This window comes from Neodiprion fabricii, chromosome 5, assembly GCF_021155785.1.
Source record: "Neodiprion fabricii isolate iyNeoFabr1 chromosome 5, iyNeoFabr1.1, whole genome shotgun sequence".
Classification (NCBI taxonomy): Eukaryota; Metazoa; Arthropoda; class Insecta; order Hymenoptera; family Diprionidae; genus Neodiprion; species Neodiprion fabricii.
In genome coordinates this window covers 12,583,141-12,602,781 of record NC_060243.1, presented here as the reverse complement: position 1 = coordinate 12,602,781, position 19,641 = coordinate 12,583,141, and the positions used below count along the sequence as shown (strand labels likewise).

Genomic DNA, 19,641 nt, shown 5'->3' with positions numbered 1-19,641 from the left:
TTTCAACTCCTTTCCGCAATTATTGAAACTCAGAAAAAAACACATTTCAAATTCCCGGAATATACCGCGCGCCCACCAGATCGCCGCAGCGAACACTGTTGCCATTTCATCACAGCTGATTGTGTTTTCGTGGCGTGAATTCCGTGACGAATAAAATTAATACTTTTCGAGTGTCAATATCTCCGAAACTGAGTAGTGGAAAATTACCATTTTTTTTTGTAAAGAATCGCACAATAGTACTGCATACACGTGCATTTTTATTCGAAAACGGTAAGTGGCGTTTAGCGCCTATAATAAAAAATCTGAGCAAAGTCTATCCGTTCACGTGTTAGGTATAGGCATCGCGTACAAAATAACCGATTTTTAATTGCAATTATCTCACAAACTACGTAGTGGATTGATTTAAAAATTTAGGAATCGCTTCATTAAGGTTGTTTCTACACCATATTGAAATTTCATGCAATCCGTAAGTCGATGAAAGAACTCCAGAACTACCTTAAAAAAGCGGGTGGTAAATGTAAAGTGCGAACAACTCGCGTCCTACCAGTACCTTCAGAAGTCGGTGGTTTTCTACCATTTCTGATTTCTATTTTTGCTGGACTTAGTGCTACAGGCGCGTAAGCCGGTCGTGCGGCAGGTATAGCAAAAGCTGTGAACGATGCAAGTGCTGCTAGACGAGAACTGGGAGAGAGCAAACGACACAACAAAACTATGGAAGCTATCGTGTTGGGCAAAGGGCTTCATATGAAACCGTACATGACAGGTCTTGGTCTCCATTTTTCAAAAGACTAGATGCGATGCTACCACGTCGAGCGTTGACTGATTGGGACTTGTTGAAATATGCAAAAATCTTTAAGGTTCCGCAATTCCGCGGTGTTTTCATGTGAAACGAAATGCCCGAAAACGGTCCACGAAAAAACGAGTCAGCTATAATTAACTTTGACGACAAAGACAGTCCGGGAACACACTGGGTTGCATACAAGAAACGCGACAATAATATCGATTTCTTTGACAGTTTCGGCAACCTTCAACCACCCTCAGACCTCATGAAGTACCTCGGCGTTGGTAGCGTTGAATACAATCATAAAAGGTACCAGGATTATGATACATTTGAATGCGGACACTTGTGTCTGAAATTTCTGAGTGGTGAGCTATATAAACATAGTGCATGATTTATCAAAGTCAGTCTACCACTCGCAGTCATGGATGATTCCTTAACGTTCACGATATCGGGAACCTCTTTCACTCTCGATGCACAATATTTCCCACCGATCGAACTTGCTTGTGATAAGAGTTATACTCTTGGCTTGGTAGAATTGTTAACCTTTAATTTGATTCCCAACGTTGATGTTGTCTACAACAAAAATTGACGTAGCTGATAAAGTGATCACCATACCTACCGGCAGCTACGAGATCGAGGACATAGAGAAGTATCTCCAAAACGCGTCAAGAAATACAGATATCAGGCTCGCCATCAAACCCAACAATAATACATTACGCAGCGAAATCACATGCAACCATACGATTAACTTTGAACCGAATGATTCCATTGCTCAACTTTTGGGATTCACACCACATGTATTGGAGGTTGATAAAACTCACGAGTCAGACGTGCCTGTAACTATACTCAAGGTCAACGCGTTGCGAGTTAAGTGTAGTATTACAACGGGCGCCTTCGTCGATGGACACAAAGTACACACTATTTACGAGTTTTTCCCGACTGTCCCACCAGGATATAAGATCGTGGAAGAACCGTCGCACGTCATTTACCTTCCGATCACCGTCAAGACCATAGATCACGTTCAGCTCCAGTGAGTGGATCAAGACGGAGACCTGGTTAATTTTCGTGGAGAAGTTATTACTGCGAGACTACATATCGAATCGCAATGAACGATGGGAATTGTATATAACAGACTCTCAAAGAGTAAGTATATCAGTAAGTCGGCATGCCCCAATCAAGTCAGTCATCGATCGATTCTCGAACCGTTAACACCTCGAAACGTGGAGTTCCTGATAGCTCTGGGTCTGAAACTGACCTCTTTTGGAAGAGGAATTTCCGACAACTAAAAATCCGATTTTGCTGTTTTATCATCTGCTACATACTATGGAGGAAGAAATCTTAAACATTCAAACGCCAGTCGTTTCTGACGAATTCGTTGCGCGTTACGAGATTCACGCTCACAAACCTTACGCCCTGTCAAATTTGAACAACAGCAATGAAATTCGAATCACCGTCCAGCATCAGGATTTATGCATATTACCCAGCAAAAGTTCGCTACATATTCATGGACGACTCCTCAAACCTGAAGGTACAGCTTCTGTGAACACTCAGCTCGTAAACAACGCGATCTGTCATTTGTTTGAAGAAATTCGCTACAAAATTAATGCAGTTGAGATTGATAGAAGCAAGAACGTTGGCTTGACAAGTCTCATTAAGGGTTACGCTTCCCTGCATCCTGGTCAGACTTGGCTGATGGAGAACGCTGGATGGCTCGATGTAGAAGAGAAGAAAAAATTAACCGATGCCAAGGGTAATTATGACGTACTGATACCGCTCAGCACGATATTGGGTTTCGCCGAAGACTACCGCAAGATCGTTGTCAACGCTAAACATGAGTTGATTTTGACGAGATCAAAAACCGACGTCAAAGCAATTATGCCGACTTAAGAGGAGAAATTTAAAATCACGATCAATGCAGTGGAATGGCTAATACCGTATTTGAAACTCGCGGATCATAAAAAAGATGACCTACTCAATTTCATTCAGAAAGATCCGCCTATTTCGATGATCTTCTGCAGTAGGGAATTGTACGAATATCCCTTGCTTCCCACAACATCCAAACACGTTTGGACGGTGAAAACTTCGACTCAGCTTGAAAAACATGGGTACGTCATTTTGGGTTTCCAAACAAGTCGAAAGAACAAGACCGGCAAGAATGCAAGTCATTTCGATCATTGCAATATGACGGACGTCAAGATATTTTTTTTTAACTCCCATCTCGAAATTTTGTGGTAGGAAATACCTGAAAAAAAATTCCCTCAAAATTTGAGCCCTTAATATTAATATTAATTATTAATTTTTTTCTGTAAAATATCTACAGTTCAAAGGCATTTTATCGTATAGTCTAGGACACCAGTAGGTCTTCTTCACAATGAAATGCTCTACAAAAGTGCTCATTGCGGTGAAGTCGTAACTCACACCGGGGGGGCGTACGGGCCACCCAAACCCAATTTTTTCATGAAATTCTTGTTTTTTTGCCTGTATCTCGTAAATGACAAGAGCTACAAAAAAAAATGTGGAACAAATTTGTAGGAAATTTAATTTCCTACAAAAAAGTTTCAGAGAACCAAATTGCTAACATCGATATTTATTGAGATATTGGGCTTTTAAGGTGAGGAAGTATGGAATTTTCATGAATTATTGAGTTAAATTGTCGAATTATTGATTTTTTGGTTTTTAATGTCACACAAATTATCAATAATTTATTTGCTAAGTTGCGAATGATTAAAAAGTTGAATAACTAAAAATTTTGAGACTGAAATTCGAAAAACCATTCGAAAAGGGACCCAGGCAGCACACTTGCTTCATTCACGTAGCTGCCTGATCACAATGAAAAAGTCAATGATACATCTGGTTTTTTACATAACTGATATGTCATATGTGCCCTACAAGGTACGTTGACCTCACTGTAACGTAACTGCTACGTGAAAATTTGATGTAAAATCCACAGAACAGATGTTACGTAACATTTAGGTCTCTAAGCATTCGTCTTTGTGTGGTCCAAAGAATTGATATATCTGTTACGTAATGACGTGTACATAAATAAAATATATCGCCGTTAACATTACCGATATGTATCAACGGATCTATTCTAGTGTGTTTCAAAGTATTTGTATCCTCGTTACATAATTCGTTTTATGTAACGATTATAGACCATTGCGAACGTATTTCATATGTTCCAGCGGATCTTTTTTTGTGTGTTTCATAGAATTGATATCCTTATTACATAATTATGTTTACGTGAGCAAAATCTGCAACGTAATTATATATATGTATATATGCGCATGGTAGTAGTCTGAATGAAATTTCATACAGTCGGTAAACACTGACTACATAGGTATAACGCCTTTTAAGGTAGCTAAAAGGGAATCGCCTGTGGACACCGAGAACTATAACAGCATTCAGCATTCGAAAATTTTTGATTCCTGCTTGAATTTCGAGAGTTTCTGTCATACTGCGGCGTGCCTATCGAATCGCAATCTAAGGATGAAGAATGCAAAACAGTGACTGCAGTATTCGAAACCGTATACATATCGACGGGCCCTAATGAAAAAGAGCCAACTCGCTAGGCCGGTTAGAAAAGAGCCAACTCGCCGGGCTGGTTAGAAAACCTCGCCAGGCTGGTTAGAAAAGAGCCAACATTTCGGCGAGATAGCTATTTTCCAACCGCCCGACGAGTTGGCTCTTTTCTAACCAGCCCGGCGAGTTGGCTCTTTTTCATTAGGACCCGTCACCGGCGATACGTACGAGTATACCGGTGGTCCTAAAATGGTGTATAGTATAGTAAGTCCATAGCGGTGCGCTGTACATAAAAAATTGGACTGGAAAAGTACAAGTGAAATTGTCAGACGCATGGGAACGAAGTTGTAATGTAATATGAGGCCCCACCTTTATTTTTTACTTTACGTTATTTTTCATTGCTTTATTTTTATCACATTAGATTACAACTGCGTTATATGACTTCGTCCCTATATGTGTCTGAGAACAATTCCACTTGTTGCTTTCTATCCCAGCTTTTCGTGTGGAACACCGCTACGGGTTTACTATACTGTAATCGTATTTTTTACCACTCTAACCTCAAAATCGCGACTTCGTCTCGATCTCTATAATAGGCTTTCGTGATAAAACATACGAGTCGAAAGTCGTATGGATAAAGTTTTTTGACTCGTGCGTTACAGCACTCGCCTTCGGTTCGTGCCGAAAACCTCACGTCTCGTCAAACCCTACTGAAAATCGAATCTCGGCATGGGATCTAATGTGCGATTTTATATGAGATATCATACGAACCTAAATAAGATCTCATATTGTCTCACATAAGATCTCAATAACGAATTTGAACACAGGAACTGAGTGAGATCTCATATGAAATGTCGTGTGAATTTTATATCAGATATTCTCATATCACATCTCACCGTACGAAAAAAACCTATGTAATGTAAACCTGTGTATAATTGTCAAAGAAATTAATAAAAAAGGGGGTTATTGTATGGAGAATGTCAACTTTCTTGGCTTTCATGCTATTCTTGAAATGTAAAATTGGATCTGCTATGAAAGTTAGTCGTTCATTTACACAACCACACCGATTTAATTTATTTTTAATCCTCAGCAGCAATCATCCAGTATGTACGTAAAATAACACATATCATACAAGCAGTGCCATAGCTGAGTGGCTAGGTAACAGATTGTGGAACTAGACGGCCCTGGGTTCAATTCCCGTGCGTGTGTAAATTTTTTTTTTTCAGCAAAATTGGGTGCAATCATGCATTACGTAGCACATAGTGAGGTCATTTTCTCCATATTTGACAATTATACGTAGGTTTATATTACACAGGTTTTTTCCGTACCGTGAGATGTGATATGAGATCTGATACAAAACTCACACGACGTTTCATCAGATTTCATTCGGTTCCTGTGTTCAAATTCGTTATTGAGATCTTATAAGAGCTGATATGAGATCTCATTTAAGCCAATATGAGGTCTTATGTGAGCTCGTATGATATCTCATATAAAATCGCACATTAGATCCCATGCCGAGATTTTCAGTAGGGAAAAGACTTATGCATACTCGTTATGTACTAATACGATAATATAATATTTGATATTGCGCGCCAAGCGGATATCGGAACCGAACGTAAGGATGAGAATGCAAAACAGTGACTGTATTAATATATGTAATCGTAATATATATCCGAGTATTTTTATTCTAGCAAAATTCTCGATGTAATATTTGGTCGCACATTTTCATACAGTGTTTCACCTATCAAACGAAACACAGGCATAGTATAATTAATAATACTAAAGCCATTATTGTATATAGTCGTAGTCAATAAGTGTGACTTCCGCTTCCGACAGCCATATTGTCATCATCAACTCGGCTTGCAGCATGGCTTGCAGGCATCATGGGAGACGTCTTCCCCGCGCCCGCCTTAGACGGTGTGATCCGCGGCCATCTGATGTCGTATCAAAATATAATTAACTAAATATGTATTATTCCACCCAGTGTCATACAAGTAACAACATACAAGTGAAGTAGTGTTATGTGTACAAGACTTGAGCCAGTATCAGGTAAGTGCACATTTTACCCAAATTCATTCAAACTTCTGCTGCGCGTCTTTGGCATGACTTGTTGCGTCACTGCCGTGCGAACTTCTTTACGAAACTGGTAGCCCGTGCATTGAACTTCTCCTGAGTAAGATAAAAAATGCAATTCTTTCCACAAAATTTGCTCTCGATTATTTTCTTTCGCCACCTCATGATTATCAGTGTAGCACGTTTCATTGCCAACTCCCGCTGCCCACTGCTACATTCGGTTTCATCATCCTAGCATCCAGCTATTCGATAAGGAGTTTTATGACCAGCCACGCAAATAGCTACCAACCAAAATAGAACAGTAACGGTAAAACAGTAAACATTTAAAAAAAATAGAGGTGACTAATATACTCATTTAGTTATTTTCGAATTTCTGGAAACAAGCACCCTCATTGAAACTCTAACACTTTGCCCTTGTCTTCACTTATCTGAATGACATGGCCAGCAAGTTTACATGAAGCTGAAGTTAGCGGCCACTTCTTTTGAAGAGAATAATACGGTACAGTTAAATATGTTTACGGTACTAGAAAAGTGTTAAATTTTCTTGAGATTTGCCTGGAAACCCCCTTGCGTAGGGGATTGGCGAATGGCGTGCACTACTTTCCACGCGGTAGTGGAATGACTGCGAGTTAGTGCATAGATATAATCTGCATGGCGTAGCGTCAACAGTTTTGAATCTAGTTGCAAATCGTCCTGTGAGTCAATGGCGTTGCAAGGCAACTGTCTTGAAGTAAGATAAAAACTGACGATGAGAATTATAGTGGAAATACACCAGCTTCCAGAGAGGGTTTAGTAATCAACATTAGTGCACTTGGTGGACTAACTTGGGCTACTAGCTTCAGCTTCATCAAGTTTACAAAGGTGCAAATTAAAAAAGGCTTTGCTTCTTTGGTTTATTGAGATCTGATTTATATTTAATGAAATATTTGTGCTTTCTCGATCCGAATATTTTGTACAAATAAGATAACAATTTTTGTTGCCACATTGCTGTGAATGCAAGGTATATTTGTGAACCATGGACTATGTCTGATCCACTAACTGCCTCTTATTTCCTTGATACGTAAATAAAAAGGATAAGGATTGCGAACTCAGGGTGTCTAGTGCTCAGGGAGTCTAGTGCTCAGGGAACATCTTTAAACAAGAAATTGATAGGCAATTTCATGTTCATGGAGGTTTCAGGAAATTCCCAGAAATTCGAGTTATTTCTGGAATTTCGGATTTTTTTCTCTATCTAATATGATTTTTTACCCTGGTTTTGTCAACACCATATAATGCAAACATTTAATTTTGATAGTATTTTATTTAGCCACTGTGGCAAATCTGCTCTTCTTAACTGATGGCATTATTGAATACAGTGCTATATTTGTGCGCCATGTGAGTTCGATTTACTCATCTACATTACACAATCTAGTCATTTAAGTAGTAGAAGTGGTGTTTTTATTCAGAAAAAACCCTTATAAATCAGTGAAAAATTTGGAATTTTCAGAGAATTTTATATTTCTCAGTCACTGGACACCCTGTACACTGGACCAGAGTCCTTAGTTCACAAGTATAACCTTAATAAATTGACCGATAGTAATGCCTGAATGTCACAAAGAACCCTTATCTTTTATTTACAGATTATATGTGTGTGTATATTGTATATACTCATTGAGATGCCTAAGGTATTGAAAGATTCTCGGTATGTGACGAGAAGGCAACGAAGACGTCAAATTAAAGAAGAGTATCGGAAACTCTGTAATACCAATGACAATTCATCGATTCCTCGCCATATCCCAGCAACAGTTTGTACTTGTACAGATACAAAGTCTAATACAGCTGAGTTCAACAATGGTGGCATTACTGCAGACGTACAGCTTGATCCAATAGATTCCAACAATATTGCCTTAAGTGAACCTATTCACGAAAACCTCAATGATAATGTCAACTTTAGTGACAGTAGTGGTGGTAGCTTGCCTCAAAAATGCAAGCCGGACCCTAACATTGATAAATCAGACTTACGGAATGATCTTCGAAACTGGGTTGTTAATTGTTGCATCAATCATAGCAATGTTAATGCTTTATTGAAAATTTTAGTTAAACATGGACACGACGTACCTCTAGATGCAAGAACTTTACTTCAAACTCCTCGAAAGCTGGAAATTATTGATATGAGTCCTGGGCATTATTATCATTTTGGTCTAGCGCAAGGTTTAGTAAGAAGTGTTGCCAAGTATTATTCAACTGAAAATTGTCCGAAAGAATTACAAATCAACATTAATGTCGATGGACTTCCCTTGACAAAAAGTTCAGGCAGCCAATTTTGGCCTATACTAGCATCTATCGAAACAGATTTTTACACCGAACCCTTCATCGTCGGTCTATATCATGGTAATGAGAAGCCTCATGATAGTAATGAATTTATGAAGTACTTCACCGAAGAGTGTGATAGGATCATTGATGCAGGTTTGAGTATAGGTAATAAAACAGTTCCCATTAAAATTAATGCATTTGTTTCCGATACACCTGCGAAATGTTTCATTACTGGAACCAAAGGGCATAACGCTTATTTTGGCTGTGGGAAATGTGTGCAGGAAGGAGAATTCATTGATAATCGAGTGACATACCCTGAGACAACAGCAAGATTACGAACTAACGAATCATTTAGACTGAAAACCAATGAAGAGCATCACAAAAAAACATCTATCCTTGAAAACTTATTTATCGACATGATATCAGATTTTCCAATAGATTATATGCACTTGGTCTGTTTAGGTGTAATGAAAAAACTGTTACAGTTTTGGATCAAAGGAAACAAAGATGTTAGAATGACAAATTTTCACCGTAAACGAGCGTCAGATCTATTACTATCATTAAATAAATCCATATCAAAAGAATTTTCGAGAAAGGCAAGACCTTTGGAGGAAGTAGATCGGTTCAAGGCTACTGAACTACGACAGTTGTTATTATATACTGGACCAATAGTATTTCTCGATAATTTGCCGAGTGACAAATACAATCATTTCCTATGCTTGAGCGTTGCGATTCGAATTTTAGCGAGCCCTGAATACCACATAAAATTGAACGATTATGCCAGACAACTGCTACAGTATTTTGTTGAATCTTTTCCATTACTCTATGGTCACCAGCATGTGTCATACAACGTGCATAATTTGATACACCTTTGTAATGATGTAAAGTTGAAAGGGCCTCTAGATAAATTTAGTGCGTTTAAATTTGAAAATTATATGCAAAAAATTAAAAAGTTATTAATAACATCCAGCAAGCCTTTAGCACAACTTATAAAACGTCATCAAGAAGAATGTAAAATCAACGTCCAATCTGAAAAATTTGAATATCCAATCATAAAATATGCAAACATTGAAGAGACCAGTAATGGCAAAAAAAACATTCAATCTATTCGGTATCGTGATTTTTTTATAAGTACAAAAATTCCTGACAATTGCTGTTGCTTAAAAGATGGTGCAATTATCGAAGTATCGAGAATTCATCTCGAAAATAAAATAATATATCTAACAGGTCAGAAATTTTTAAACCCGAAATCATTCTTCAAAATACCATGTGAATCTTCAAAAATTGGAATACAACTTGTTGATAGACAGCATCAACTTGTGAAAGTTTGCATTTCCAACATTAAATTGAAATGTCTAAAATTCAAATTAACCGATAGTGAAAATGTGGTCACTCCATTGTTGCATCATTCATAACACGTAAAGTAATTATAAATATCATAGTAAAAACACAACGTCATTCTTAAATTCACGATTTGTCTATTTTAAATTTCCCGCTTAGTCCCGCGTGTCACAAATGTTCGCGCTCTCGCTTTTTCTACAGTTTTCCGGGCTGGCTGGTGGCCATATTGTTTTATTACGCATTTCGGTCGTAGCTCCCACGTGTCCAAGTATTGAAGTTTCGCATTAAATAATTTAATTACTTGAAATACATAGATCGATTGATCTCGATTAGTGTTATTGCGTCCAGTGCAGTCAGTGCAGTTAGTGTTGTACGCAGTCATTACGTCATTCTCACGATATATTCGGACTTCAATAATCAACCGACTGATCAGAATTGGTTCTGCCGGTTACATCTACACAATCTATAGGTAATTTTATTTGAATATTTTCCTATATAAATCGAATATCTTTTTTCATCGATGCGTCTATTTACACGGTTCCGTGATCCTATTTAAGTCACGTAAACGGGCACGTAACCTAAGTAGAGTTACGCTAAATCTAACCTAAAAATTCACAAGTTATGCTTTGCGGGTGACAGACACCGGCATCGTGGCTTCTATCGCGCGCGCGTGTATTTTCGACATCAAAGATTTCGAACTCATTTTAACCTCTTCTGCATGATATTTTACTCAGATGTAAAACTTACACGTGAATTGCGCGACTGATTGTGAGTGTCCCTCAACCATGTGGATAGCCGCCTCGTTTTGGGATGCTCGAAATTTACGTATACAAATTTTTGCAATTCTGTACATAACCGTCCAACATGCGATAGCCAGACACAAGCCGCAAAATATACGTAGTTGGTGATCGCTTTATCGCTGTTAATTATGATTAGACGAACACGCTATGATAATTCATCAACTGTCCTCTTTTTCCATTCAAGAAACATGCCGTTGCCCTACGCTGTTGTATCTTTTTTAAATGATGATTCTGACGATGAACAAGTGACATCTGAGGTCCCGAGTTGTTGGTTAACTCCCAACAATACAAAATGCTGGTGGCCTAAGACAAAAAACATAAGTGCATTCATGGTTAAAAAAGTATTGCCCGATACTGAAGATCCTAAGTGGGAATTGTACGACGTCATATTCGAAAACTATTTTGGTAAAGTTTCTATTTATTTATTGTCTTGAGCAATGATCAAGATAGGCAAAAATCTGTCGATTAATTATATCACAGTCGATGTTTTAAATTATATCATCGTAAACTTGCTCGATTTAACAGTATTGTTGCGAATACAAGTCAAGGTTTTTTCATGGTGGATGTGCTCGAAAAACTTCTACTTTACTTATATGCTGGTTTTCTTTAGAAGGTATATACAGAAAATAGTTGCTTAAATGAAGCCTTGTATTCACAAAAATACAGATGATTATCAGGTCATGCGTAGTTGGGTAATAGTTAGAAAAATTTCCTGAATACCATACCAATAAACATTAATATTAATTTTAATGTATTATGTGTTTAGTATTTGCATTATTAGTACATATTTCCGATACCGTAGTTGTTTTACTACCTGAAGTTCTGAATCTTCATTTGAACGAAAATTTAAAGAATTTACCATGTTATTTTGTCAGCCAAAATTCGGGAAAAATTGAAACCTGATTTCAACAGTAGAGTTTAATTTTTTGACACTTCAAGTTTCAATTTATGGAAAATTTTAGTAAAAACCAGCCTAGTATATAAACCTGTTGCAATTTTCGTTTTAATAAAGGTTTGGAATTTCAGGCATGTAGCTTTTATTCCATGAGAGTATTAATATTGTATATTATTAGTCCAATGAATCTGAAGATATTGCCTTCAGGTCACACATTTGATTGGGTGAAGAGCTACAGCTTGTTAATTATAAACAGCAGGTGTCTATAAGACCTGGAAATCTGGAAAAGCTGGAAATGTCAGGGAATTTGTACTGTCTGGAAAACTCAGGGAATCTTGTCTCATTTCACTAAGTCGGGAATTTTTTTCGAGTCTTCCAACCTTTTAAATCTCAAATTCAACGCCTCAAACATCAAAATTTGTTATCACGCTTCCCAATGCATGTCTTCACAGTCATGGGAAATTGATAATATTATTATAAAAGTACAGCACTATTTTCAGATAGGTCTCTAACTGAAGTAGCACTGTCATGATCTACTAATACTTTCGATTGCCTGTGACTAAACAAATGTTACATGCAAAACAATGGTCAGGGAAAAAAATTAATTTGGTACTGAAACACCTAGAAAAGTCAGGCAATTTCTGATTTCAGATTTGATGGCAACCCTGATTAACAGCAGAGATAGTGGTATTTACATGATCAGATAAAGTAAACAAACATATAATTATTTGGACATTTACCAATAGCTTGAGAGTCCCAATAACCATATGTTTTTTATCAACTGGATTGGTCAAAAACGTCAAGTTACTAGGACTGTCCAGCATTAGGTTCATGTCTAATGATTGGTTCATTTACCTTATTTGCCGTGATTTTCAGACTCGTTTCTTTAAAGAGAATTAATGACCAATATATTTTCAATTTTCGTTTTGTTCTCAATTTATGAATATATTTTTTGTTTACATGCAGAGAGTTTGGAAAAAGCCAGAAAAAAAGCTGAGAGTATTTCATCAAGTGATGAACAAAATATACCAGATAGAAAACGGATTCAAAGAAAAAAGAAATCTATGTCACAAAAAAAAATTATTGGAAATTCAGACAGCGAACAAGAAATGTCATGCAGAAACATGCTTAAAAAAATTCCTGATCTACCACATAATTACGTCACTAACAACAGCATGCAGTTCGATATTGAAAATATTCCTGTTATTTATGAAGAGACCGATGAACCAAAAGGTATATAAATCCAAAGTCATGCAGACAAATATTCATCTTCGTACATACAATGAACACATGATCAGGACTAGTGTAATTTGTCCCATTCTACATTTGTTTTTCTAATCCATTTCAGGTTATCCATTAACACAAACTAACATGACTTTTGACTGTCAGGCACCCACATCAAAGAAATCAGGTACACATTTTTGTATACAACAATTATTCAACACGACTGTGGTCTATGAATGACGTGACAAACACGTAGAAAATGATCAAAATTTGGAGTGTTCTAAATAAAATCGCCACTTGTAATTTATAATGATCATTATATTGGTAGAAATTATTCTCATGTGCTTTTGAGCCTTTGATGATGTTCATGGGTACTCTACATTGAAATAGGCGAACCCATAATTTTGTCATTGAAAGATTTTGTTGCGTAAATCAGTTTTGAAGCTAAAAAGTTATATGAAAATTTATGTGCTGTTATATTAAAAGTCACAAACTGAAAGTCACGAGTTTTTTGTATTTTGATAATTATATACGTAGTTTATTATAACATCTTGTATTAATTTGCTCACAATGTTCAAAAAATTAATTCATAAGAAAAAAAGAATCTACATTTTTTTTTCTCATCATCTTTTCTGTGTCCTTCAATCTTTGTATAACAAAAATTTGAATAATTTATTGAAATTTGAAACTTTCCGGAATTGATTATTGCCCGCGAGAATATATGTTTATATGAGATATGTTTTCCAATAAAAATTTCCTGAATCAGAAGATACATAGCTAAAGTATCCAGCATCTTGGAAGCTCGAGAGCCCATGACTTTGATGCCTGAAATAGATTAGTCTCCTGGTATTTATATTTCGAAAATTACTAGTAAATGAGTATTCCAGAAATGGCTTTCTTAAATGAGCTAAGACCTGGTACACTATTGCATTTGAAAAGTGAACATACTGTTTAAACAGCAATTAATTAAAATCAAGATTGTACAAGTTTCTGGTAATAGTATAGCCCCCCCAGTGCACTTCCAATTTTTGGCATTATCATCTATCATATTACTGCAGTTTTACTATAATTAATGTAACTTGATGAGTAATCAAAATACTTCTGAGATACGTGTAGTGATTAAGTTGACTGATGACTTTCATTCTAGACTCCATTTCAATTAGAACACTGAATTGCAGTCCAGTAAAGACGTTTTGTGCGTTTACAATGACATCATCAACCGATAAGCCTCACGAAACATTAACACAAAATGGTAATTTCTTTCATTCTACTTACAATTATAGTGTTCGTTATCGATTTTGTAGAAGCAATAAGTTACGTATCAAGCTCAGTTGTGAGCAAATAATCGTGCATACACAATGCACTTTATACGTCTCTCACACTTGCGTATTCTCATGTTCATATATACTCTTTATTGTCAGATTCACTTAAAACCACACGCAACGTCCCAAAAGTGTTATCGCAGCAAGTACTTACCAAAGCTCCAATTGAAACAGGTGATGTCAACTACATAATATCATGGCATGATATTTCTTGGTCTAAAACACCTTTAAAAAAATCCCTGTAGTCTGTATTAGTTTGTCAATTCGAAAAAGTTTTTGGGGGTTCGAGGCATTTTGCGTTTATATAGTTAGATTGTACCTGTTGGGTACTTTTCAGGTCCTTTTCCTTCTCTTTACTTGGAACACGCCTAGAAGCCGTAGGCCTTGAATCACACAAAAACTTTTTCTTGCCCTTTTACGAAAATACTGCCTTTGTAGCATGTATTTCATAAAACTGCATAAAAATATCGATATTTTTATCTACAGAGCAGAGATTACTTGTAGCACCAAGTTCATCACTACCAGTATATGATGCAATAACTACCTCTTTGCCATTGTACACATCTAACAGATCAGATGCGTATACACAAGGTACCTACATTTGTGACCATCTCATTGTCAGTATAGCACCGAGACTGTAACTACAAAAGAAGAATTAATGTAGTTGTAAACTGTATGTGTATACGACTGTCAGTGCCACCAAACTTGTGATTCAGAACTAGTTTTGGAAAATTGGCATATCTGTTAACAATAACATGAGGTTGATTTCCCTGTAGTTAAATCTCGGTGCCATCATTCTGACATTTCTAAATTTGTTCTAATATTTCATTATGGTATTTTATAGATAGGTCCGAGTCTTTGGTACGAATTATTGAAGGTTTGTATTATCCTCTACGTAATGAATTAGTGGTCAGATATGACAGTCTTATTGAGTAGCAGAATAATCAATCGTATTTTCCTACAGATAATTTTAATAAATTATTCAAAAAAGTTGCTGAAATAGCAGTAGAGGTAAAATCTTTGACAGCAAGTTTGAATAAATTACAAACAAGATTTCATGATGACACCGACACCCCTGCAAGTGCTGAACTGCTCATGATCACAGATTCGTTACCATTTCCTACAATTGATAAACTGAAGGACTTTGAATACCAATTGGAAATAAATGCTACCCTAAAATCTAGTGTGGTGAGTACTTGAATAGTGTTACTCTTGTTAGCTCGAAAATTTGATATTGGAATGACAGTAGAACCCTTGAGTTTATGGTAGCTCAAATCGAGAACGATTCTTTAGGAAGGTCTTAGATTAGAAGACTCAATGTTTGAGAGAAACAATGTCAAGAAGCTAACCGTTTCTATTATGTATTAAATTTGTACAAACGTTATCAATGTGGTAGCAGTTATAAATCCCACTGGATTTAAGAACTCGCAGCCCATTACCCAAGAAACACAGAATAATATCAACTCATAAAGTGAAAGTCAGTACACAGCTTCAGCTGAACGAAAACGTTGTGAAGCCACAGACCGGACGTGAAATATCTGTCTGAAGTTTTGATGGATCGAACTTGATCCGCAATTCAAATTTTCGTTGACTTAAAATACCAAAAACAAACAGCTAATTCAGATTAATTGTTAATCCCAAGTCCACGGTTTCATTCCTGCAAACAATTGTCTAAATTAAGTTCTTTGCTTTTCGACATTTTGCATTAGCGAGAATTTGAGAATAATAAGTTTGATCGACCAAAATTTCGGAAACATGGTGAAATCATTTTTGCCTCCTAATTAGGTAATTGAAACAGCTCTTATTTGATTAAATCAATTGGCTTCTTGAAATTTTCTTACTGTATATTTTGATTTTCAATTTTCAGAAGAAAGCAACTATTATGACAAAGTACGGCCATTTTGGATCATGCTATGTATAAAATTACGTGTTATATGTATTCGTTGCACTTTTTGCTATTGATTTTCTCCCTACATTGAAGCGTAAAACAATTTGAGAAATTTCATGATAATTTCTTACGTCTGTTTAGAGGTTTTTTTTCTCAGAATATATGCGAAAATGAAATCCCAAAATTATATAAGTATGAAGAATGTACGAACTAATTTATTCTTCAATTTTCTTGAATTTTATGTCATAGAATTGATTTGTTGACCATTTTGAATAACCGTAGGGATCATATTTCAAACGAATTGGAGGTAGCGGAGCAAAAGATACTACATTGCGTATTCTTCGAAGAGTTTTCTCAAATGCAGTGGCTCAGAATTGTTCCTGGTTGGGCCTACGTGATAATTTTTCAGTCCAAAATTTGGCTATAATAAAGATCACCAAAGGTATTAATTATCAACAATCAAGTAATAATCAATTCATATGATAAGAATCTTAAGATTGAACCTCAGGCAATTTTTTTTGCCACTCATGTACACACATACAATTGAATTTTACGGACAGCATTCTTAGTTATTAGAACTTACATCAAAGTGAAGTACTCATAATCTTGTTGTAATGTTGCTGTGCATGAAGTAGCACTGGATAGCTAGTGAGTGCCGAAAATTATCACAGAGATGAAACGATATTACAAGTGTGTCAATAGCGGCCAATTGCACATTGCACTAGTTTTCAGATTTTTATGTCTCTATAAACAAATTTTTCTTTACATTCAGCAAGGTTAGAGATTGTGTTACGTTATTTCATTTCAATGCGATCTGGGAAGTAATTTCTGCACAAAAAATTCGGTAGAGAATTTAGTTCGCTAAATTACGTATATTGGGATAGTGGCAAGGGGCGAGAAAAAAATCGCATGATGTTGAGTCTTAATTATGTATGTAAGTACAATATATGCTAGCAATAGTTATTGCTATTGCAATTAATCTTTGCGATACCACTAAAGTCTTCTTCACTTTGTAATGCCATTGCAGAAAAATTTCACCGCGAAGTGGATTTATCCAATGTAATTCATCTGATTCAGACTCGGAATGTTCCTTTCCCTTATAAAAATTAGATCTATTTTTATTTCCTAGATGCAGTAATGGTGAATTATAACATGACGGACAAAGAATTTGAAGAAACTTGCAGTGAGTGGTTCCGTCAAGGAAAACAAAGATTTATCAGAGAAGAGAAGGCGAAGGCCAAAGCACGAGCATAGAGGAAGCACGAGCAATCGCACAAGTTCATACTGTAAATTAACCACAGTTCAACGAATTGGAGTCAATCTTATATTTAATTTCAATTTATTCTTGTTTTACAACTTACATCTGTACTGGCTCAAGTTAATTCATGATACTCACCTACAAACTGCAATTCATATAGATTTTTAAGTTCATTTGATAGCTTTCATACCTTCATATATCTTAATCTTAAATAGTTTGAAGCTAATTTCATACCTCGAATGTTTACGGTGCAGTAGTTTCACATCAAAACCACAATTGTATCATGTTTACCATGTACTTTGTGGTTTTGTAGTAAAACTCCATACTAACAGTATAAATATTGTCCCACTTTCCGGTGATGTGAGCAACATATTCGACATGGAGTTGGATAGAAAAATTATAAACAAACTACACGGAAAAATGATATAACGGTAGTTACCTTGCGAAGCCACTATATATAGCCTATACGTTCATTTTGAATTTACGTATTTTTGAAAGGATTCCAATTCTTGTTTTATCGCGAAATATAATACCATATAATACAGCCACAAGTTACATTACAGGTACATCAGTGTTGACTTGATTCCACATAGGTTATCTATGTACCTAAGTAATTTTTTGTTTAGTTCCGTATACGTTTCATAACGTAAAAGTCAGATACTGGTTGTAGTATTACTCTTTTTAAATGTTCATTATCATATGATATGTAAAGTACAAAATACCCTGGTGGGAATTTCTACGAATTTCTAGGGAAATTGGAACAGTTTTCATTGAAAATTATTGTTTTTTTTTTTTTGTAGTTTATCAACAAATTGTAGATCCCGTTGTTCATTTGAAAAATTGTAGATTTTTGTAGTGATTCAGAAAACCTCGTTTTTGTCAATCAAATTGGAAAGAACTATAATTTTTTTTATAAAAACCTAAACTTTAATTTTCCTTGAAATTCGGACTGATTAAATTTTCAGTTACGTTCTTATGGCAATTTTTTTATTTACTTTTTCCTATGGGCCGTTCGAGTCCTCAGCGCTTATTATAGATTGTGATTGATATCTACTATAGTACCTAAATATTGTTACTTATGTGATACTACGGGTGAAATTGTGAGATTCTTATGATCTCCAAGAACCATGTTAAGTAGTGTGTACTTATTTCTCGCTGTAACACGTTGAATTTTGATATTCTATTACCTGTATTATATTAAGCAAAATACGTATAACGGTATTGTATACCCGTTTCCCTATTGTCACTTGTATGACACTACATCTTGATTTTCTAGATTCTAGTACCTTTGTTATTTTGTTATATTACTCATTTCTAGCTGGTTACTTTTATGACACATGGTATTTCGATATTCTGGGTGGTAATAAATAATCTTTTCCATATATATCCTCGTATTTATGTGCTTTTTTTAAGCAGCGTGCACGTGCGCATAAAATGAATCGCCGGATGTTACACGGAGTAACAGATACGTATTAAGTACGTTTATTCAATGGCTCTGATTTGGATGTATTACGCAGCAGTTATGAATCTGAACTGTCACTACTATATACAACTGCGCTGGATGCAAAAAATAAGAACATAAATGATACATAACGGACTTGCAAGGGCATGAATCTCATCCATATCTGTGATATCTTTGATACGTATCTCTGTTCTGTACCTGTTACGTAGCTGCCATAATGGTTTGTGGCGGACATAATAGAGTACATGTACGGTACATGTAGAGCACATGTGATGTAGCTGTGATTTCGGAAGGAACAAGATTCAAGTATTTGTTACGTTACTGGTATATGAATGTGCTGCCTGGGGATGTTTTTAAAAAATTTTTTTTATTTCTTTATGAATTTTTAATTTAATTTTCCTCCTAATAATTTTGATTTATTTATTAATAACTCAATACCTTTAAAACTCTAGTTAAAGATAAGATGTACATGAACAAGACAAAGAATATATGAAGTATATATTTTTACTACTTTGTATTATGATAGAAATCACTGATTAGTAATCCGTTTTTGTTTACGTAAACTACTACGGAACTGTACGCTTTGACTTGACCTTGAATGAGTTCGACTAATTTCCCGCTTAATTGCAGCGCTTTCTTTGTTTTCGCGTACTAGAGAACAAGAAGAACGATAATGGTTAGTTTTAAAATTACAATATTTTTTTTACAATTATAAATTCTAGAATTTAATCATCAACAATTTTTCTGTAATTAAGAGCATTTTAGTGTGATTCAGATAGATTTTTGTTT

General features: G+C 35.7%; 2 protein-coding genes across 8 annotated transcripts; both read left to right on the top strand.

Moving 5' to 3' along the window:
* Positions 1–6,136: 6,136 nt before the first annotated feature.
* LOC124183740 lies at positions 6,137–9,299 on the top strand. Its single transcript, XM_046572652.1, has 3 exons — positions 6,137–6,346; positions 7,990–9,203; positions 9,245–9,299. The coding sequence occupies exons 2-3, from the start codon at positions 8,026–8,028 to the stop codon at positions 9,297–9,299; spliced, it is 1,233 nt and encodes a 410-aa protein (XP_046428608.1). The 5' UTR covers positions 6,137–6,346; positions 7,990–8,025.
* A 922-nt stretch (positions 9,300–10,221) lies between these two features.
* Positions 10,222–18,774, top strand: LOC124182770. 7 transcript variants are annotated; one of them, XM_046570422.1, is made up of 12 exons: positions 10,222–10,472; positions 10,988–11,208; positions 12,350–12,385; positions 12,665–12,931; positions 13,047–13,109; positions 14,070–14,174; positions 14,344–14,418; positions 14,731–14,835; positions 15,089–15,121; positions 15,209–15,432; positions 16,415–16,574; positions 17,262–18,774. In XM_046570422.1, the coding sequence occupies exons 2-12, from the start codon at positions 10,992–10,994 to the stop codon at positions 17,384–17,386; spliced, it is 1,410 nt and encodes a 469-aa protein (XP_046426378.1). In that variant the 5' UTR covers positions 10,222–10,472; positions 10,988–10,991; the 3' UTR covers positions 17,387–18,774. The 7 variants fall into 7 exon arrangements, with proteins under 7 accessions (XP_046426378.1, XP_046426381.1, XP_046426379.1 ...); XM_046570425.1 differs by having other exon boundaries at positions 17,243–18,774; XM_046570423.1 differs by lacking the exon at positions 12,350–12,385.
* The last annotated feature ends 867 nt before the right edge of the window (positions 18,775–19,641 follow it).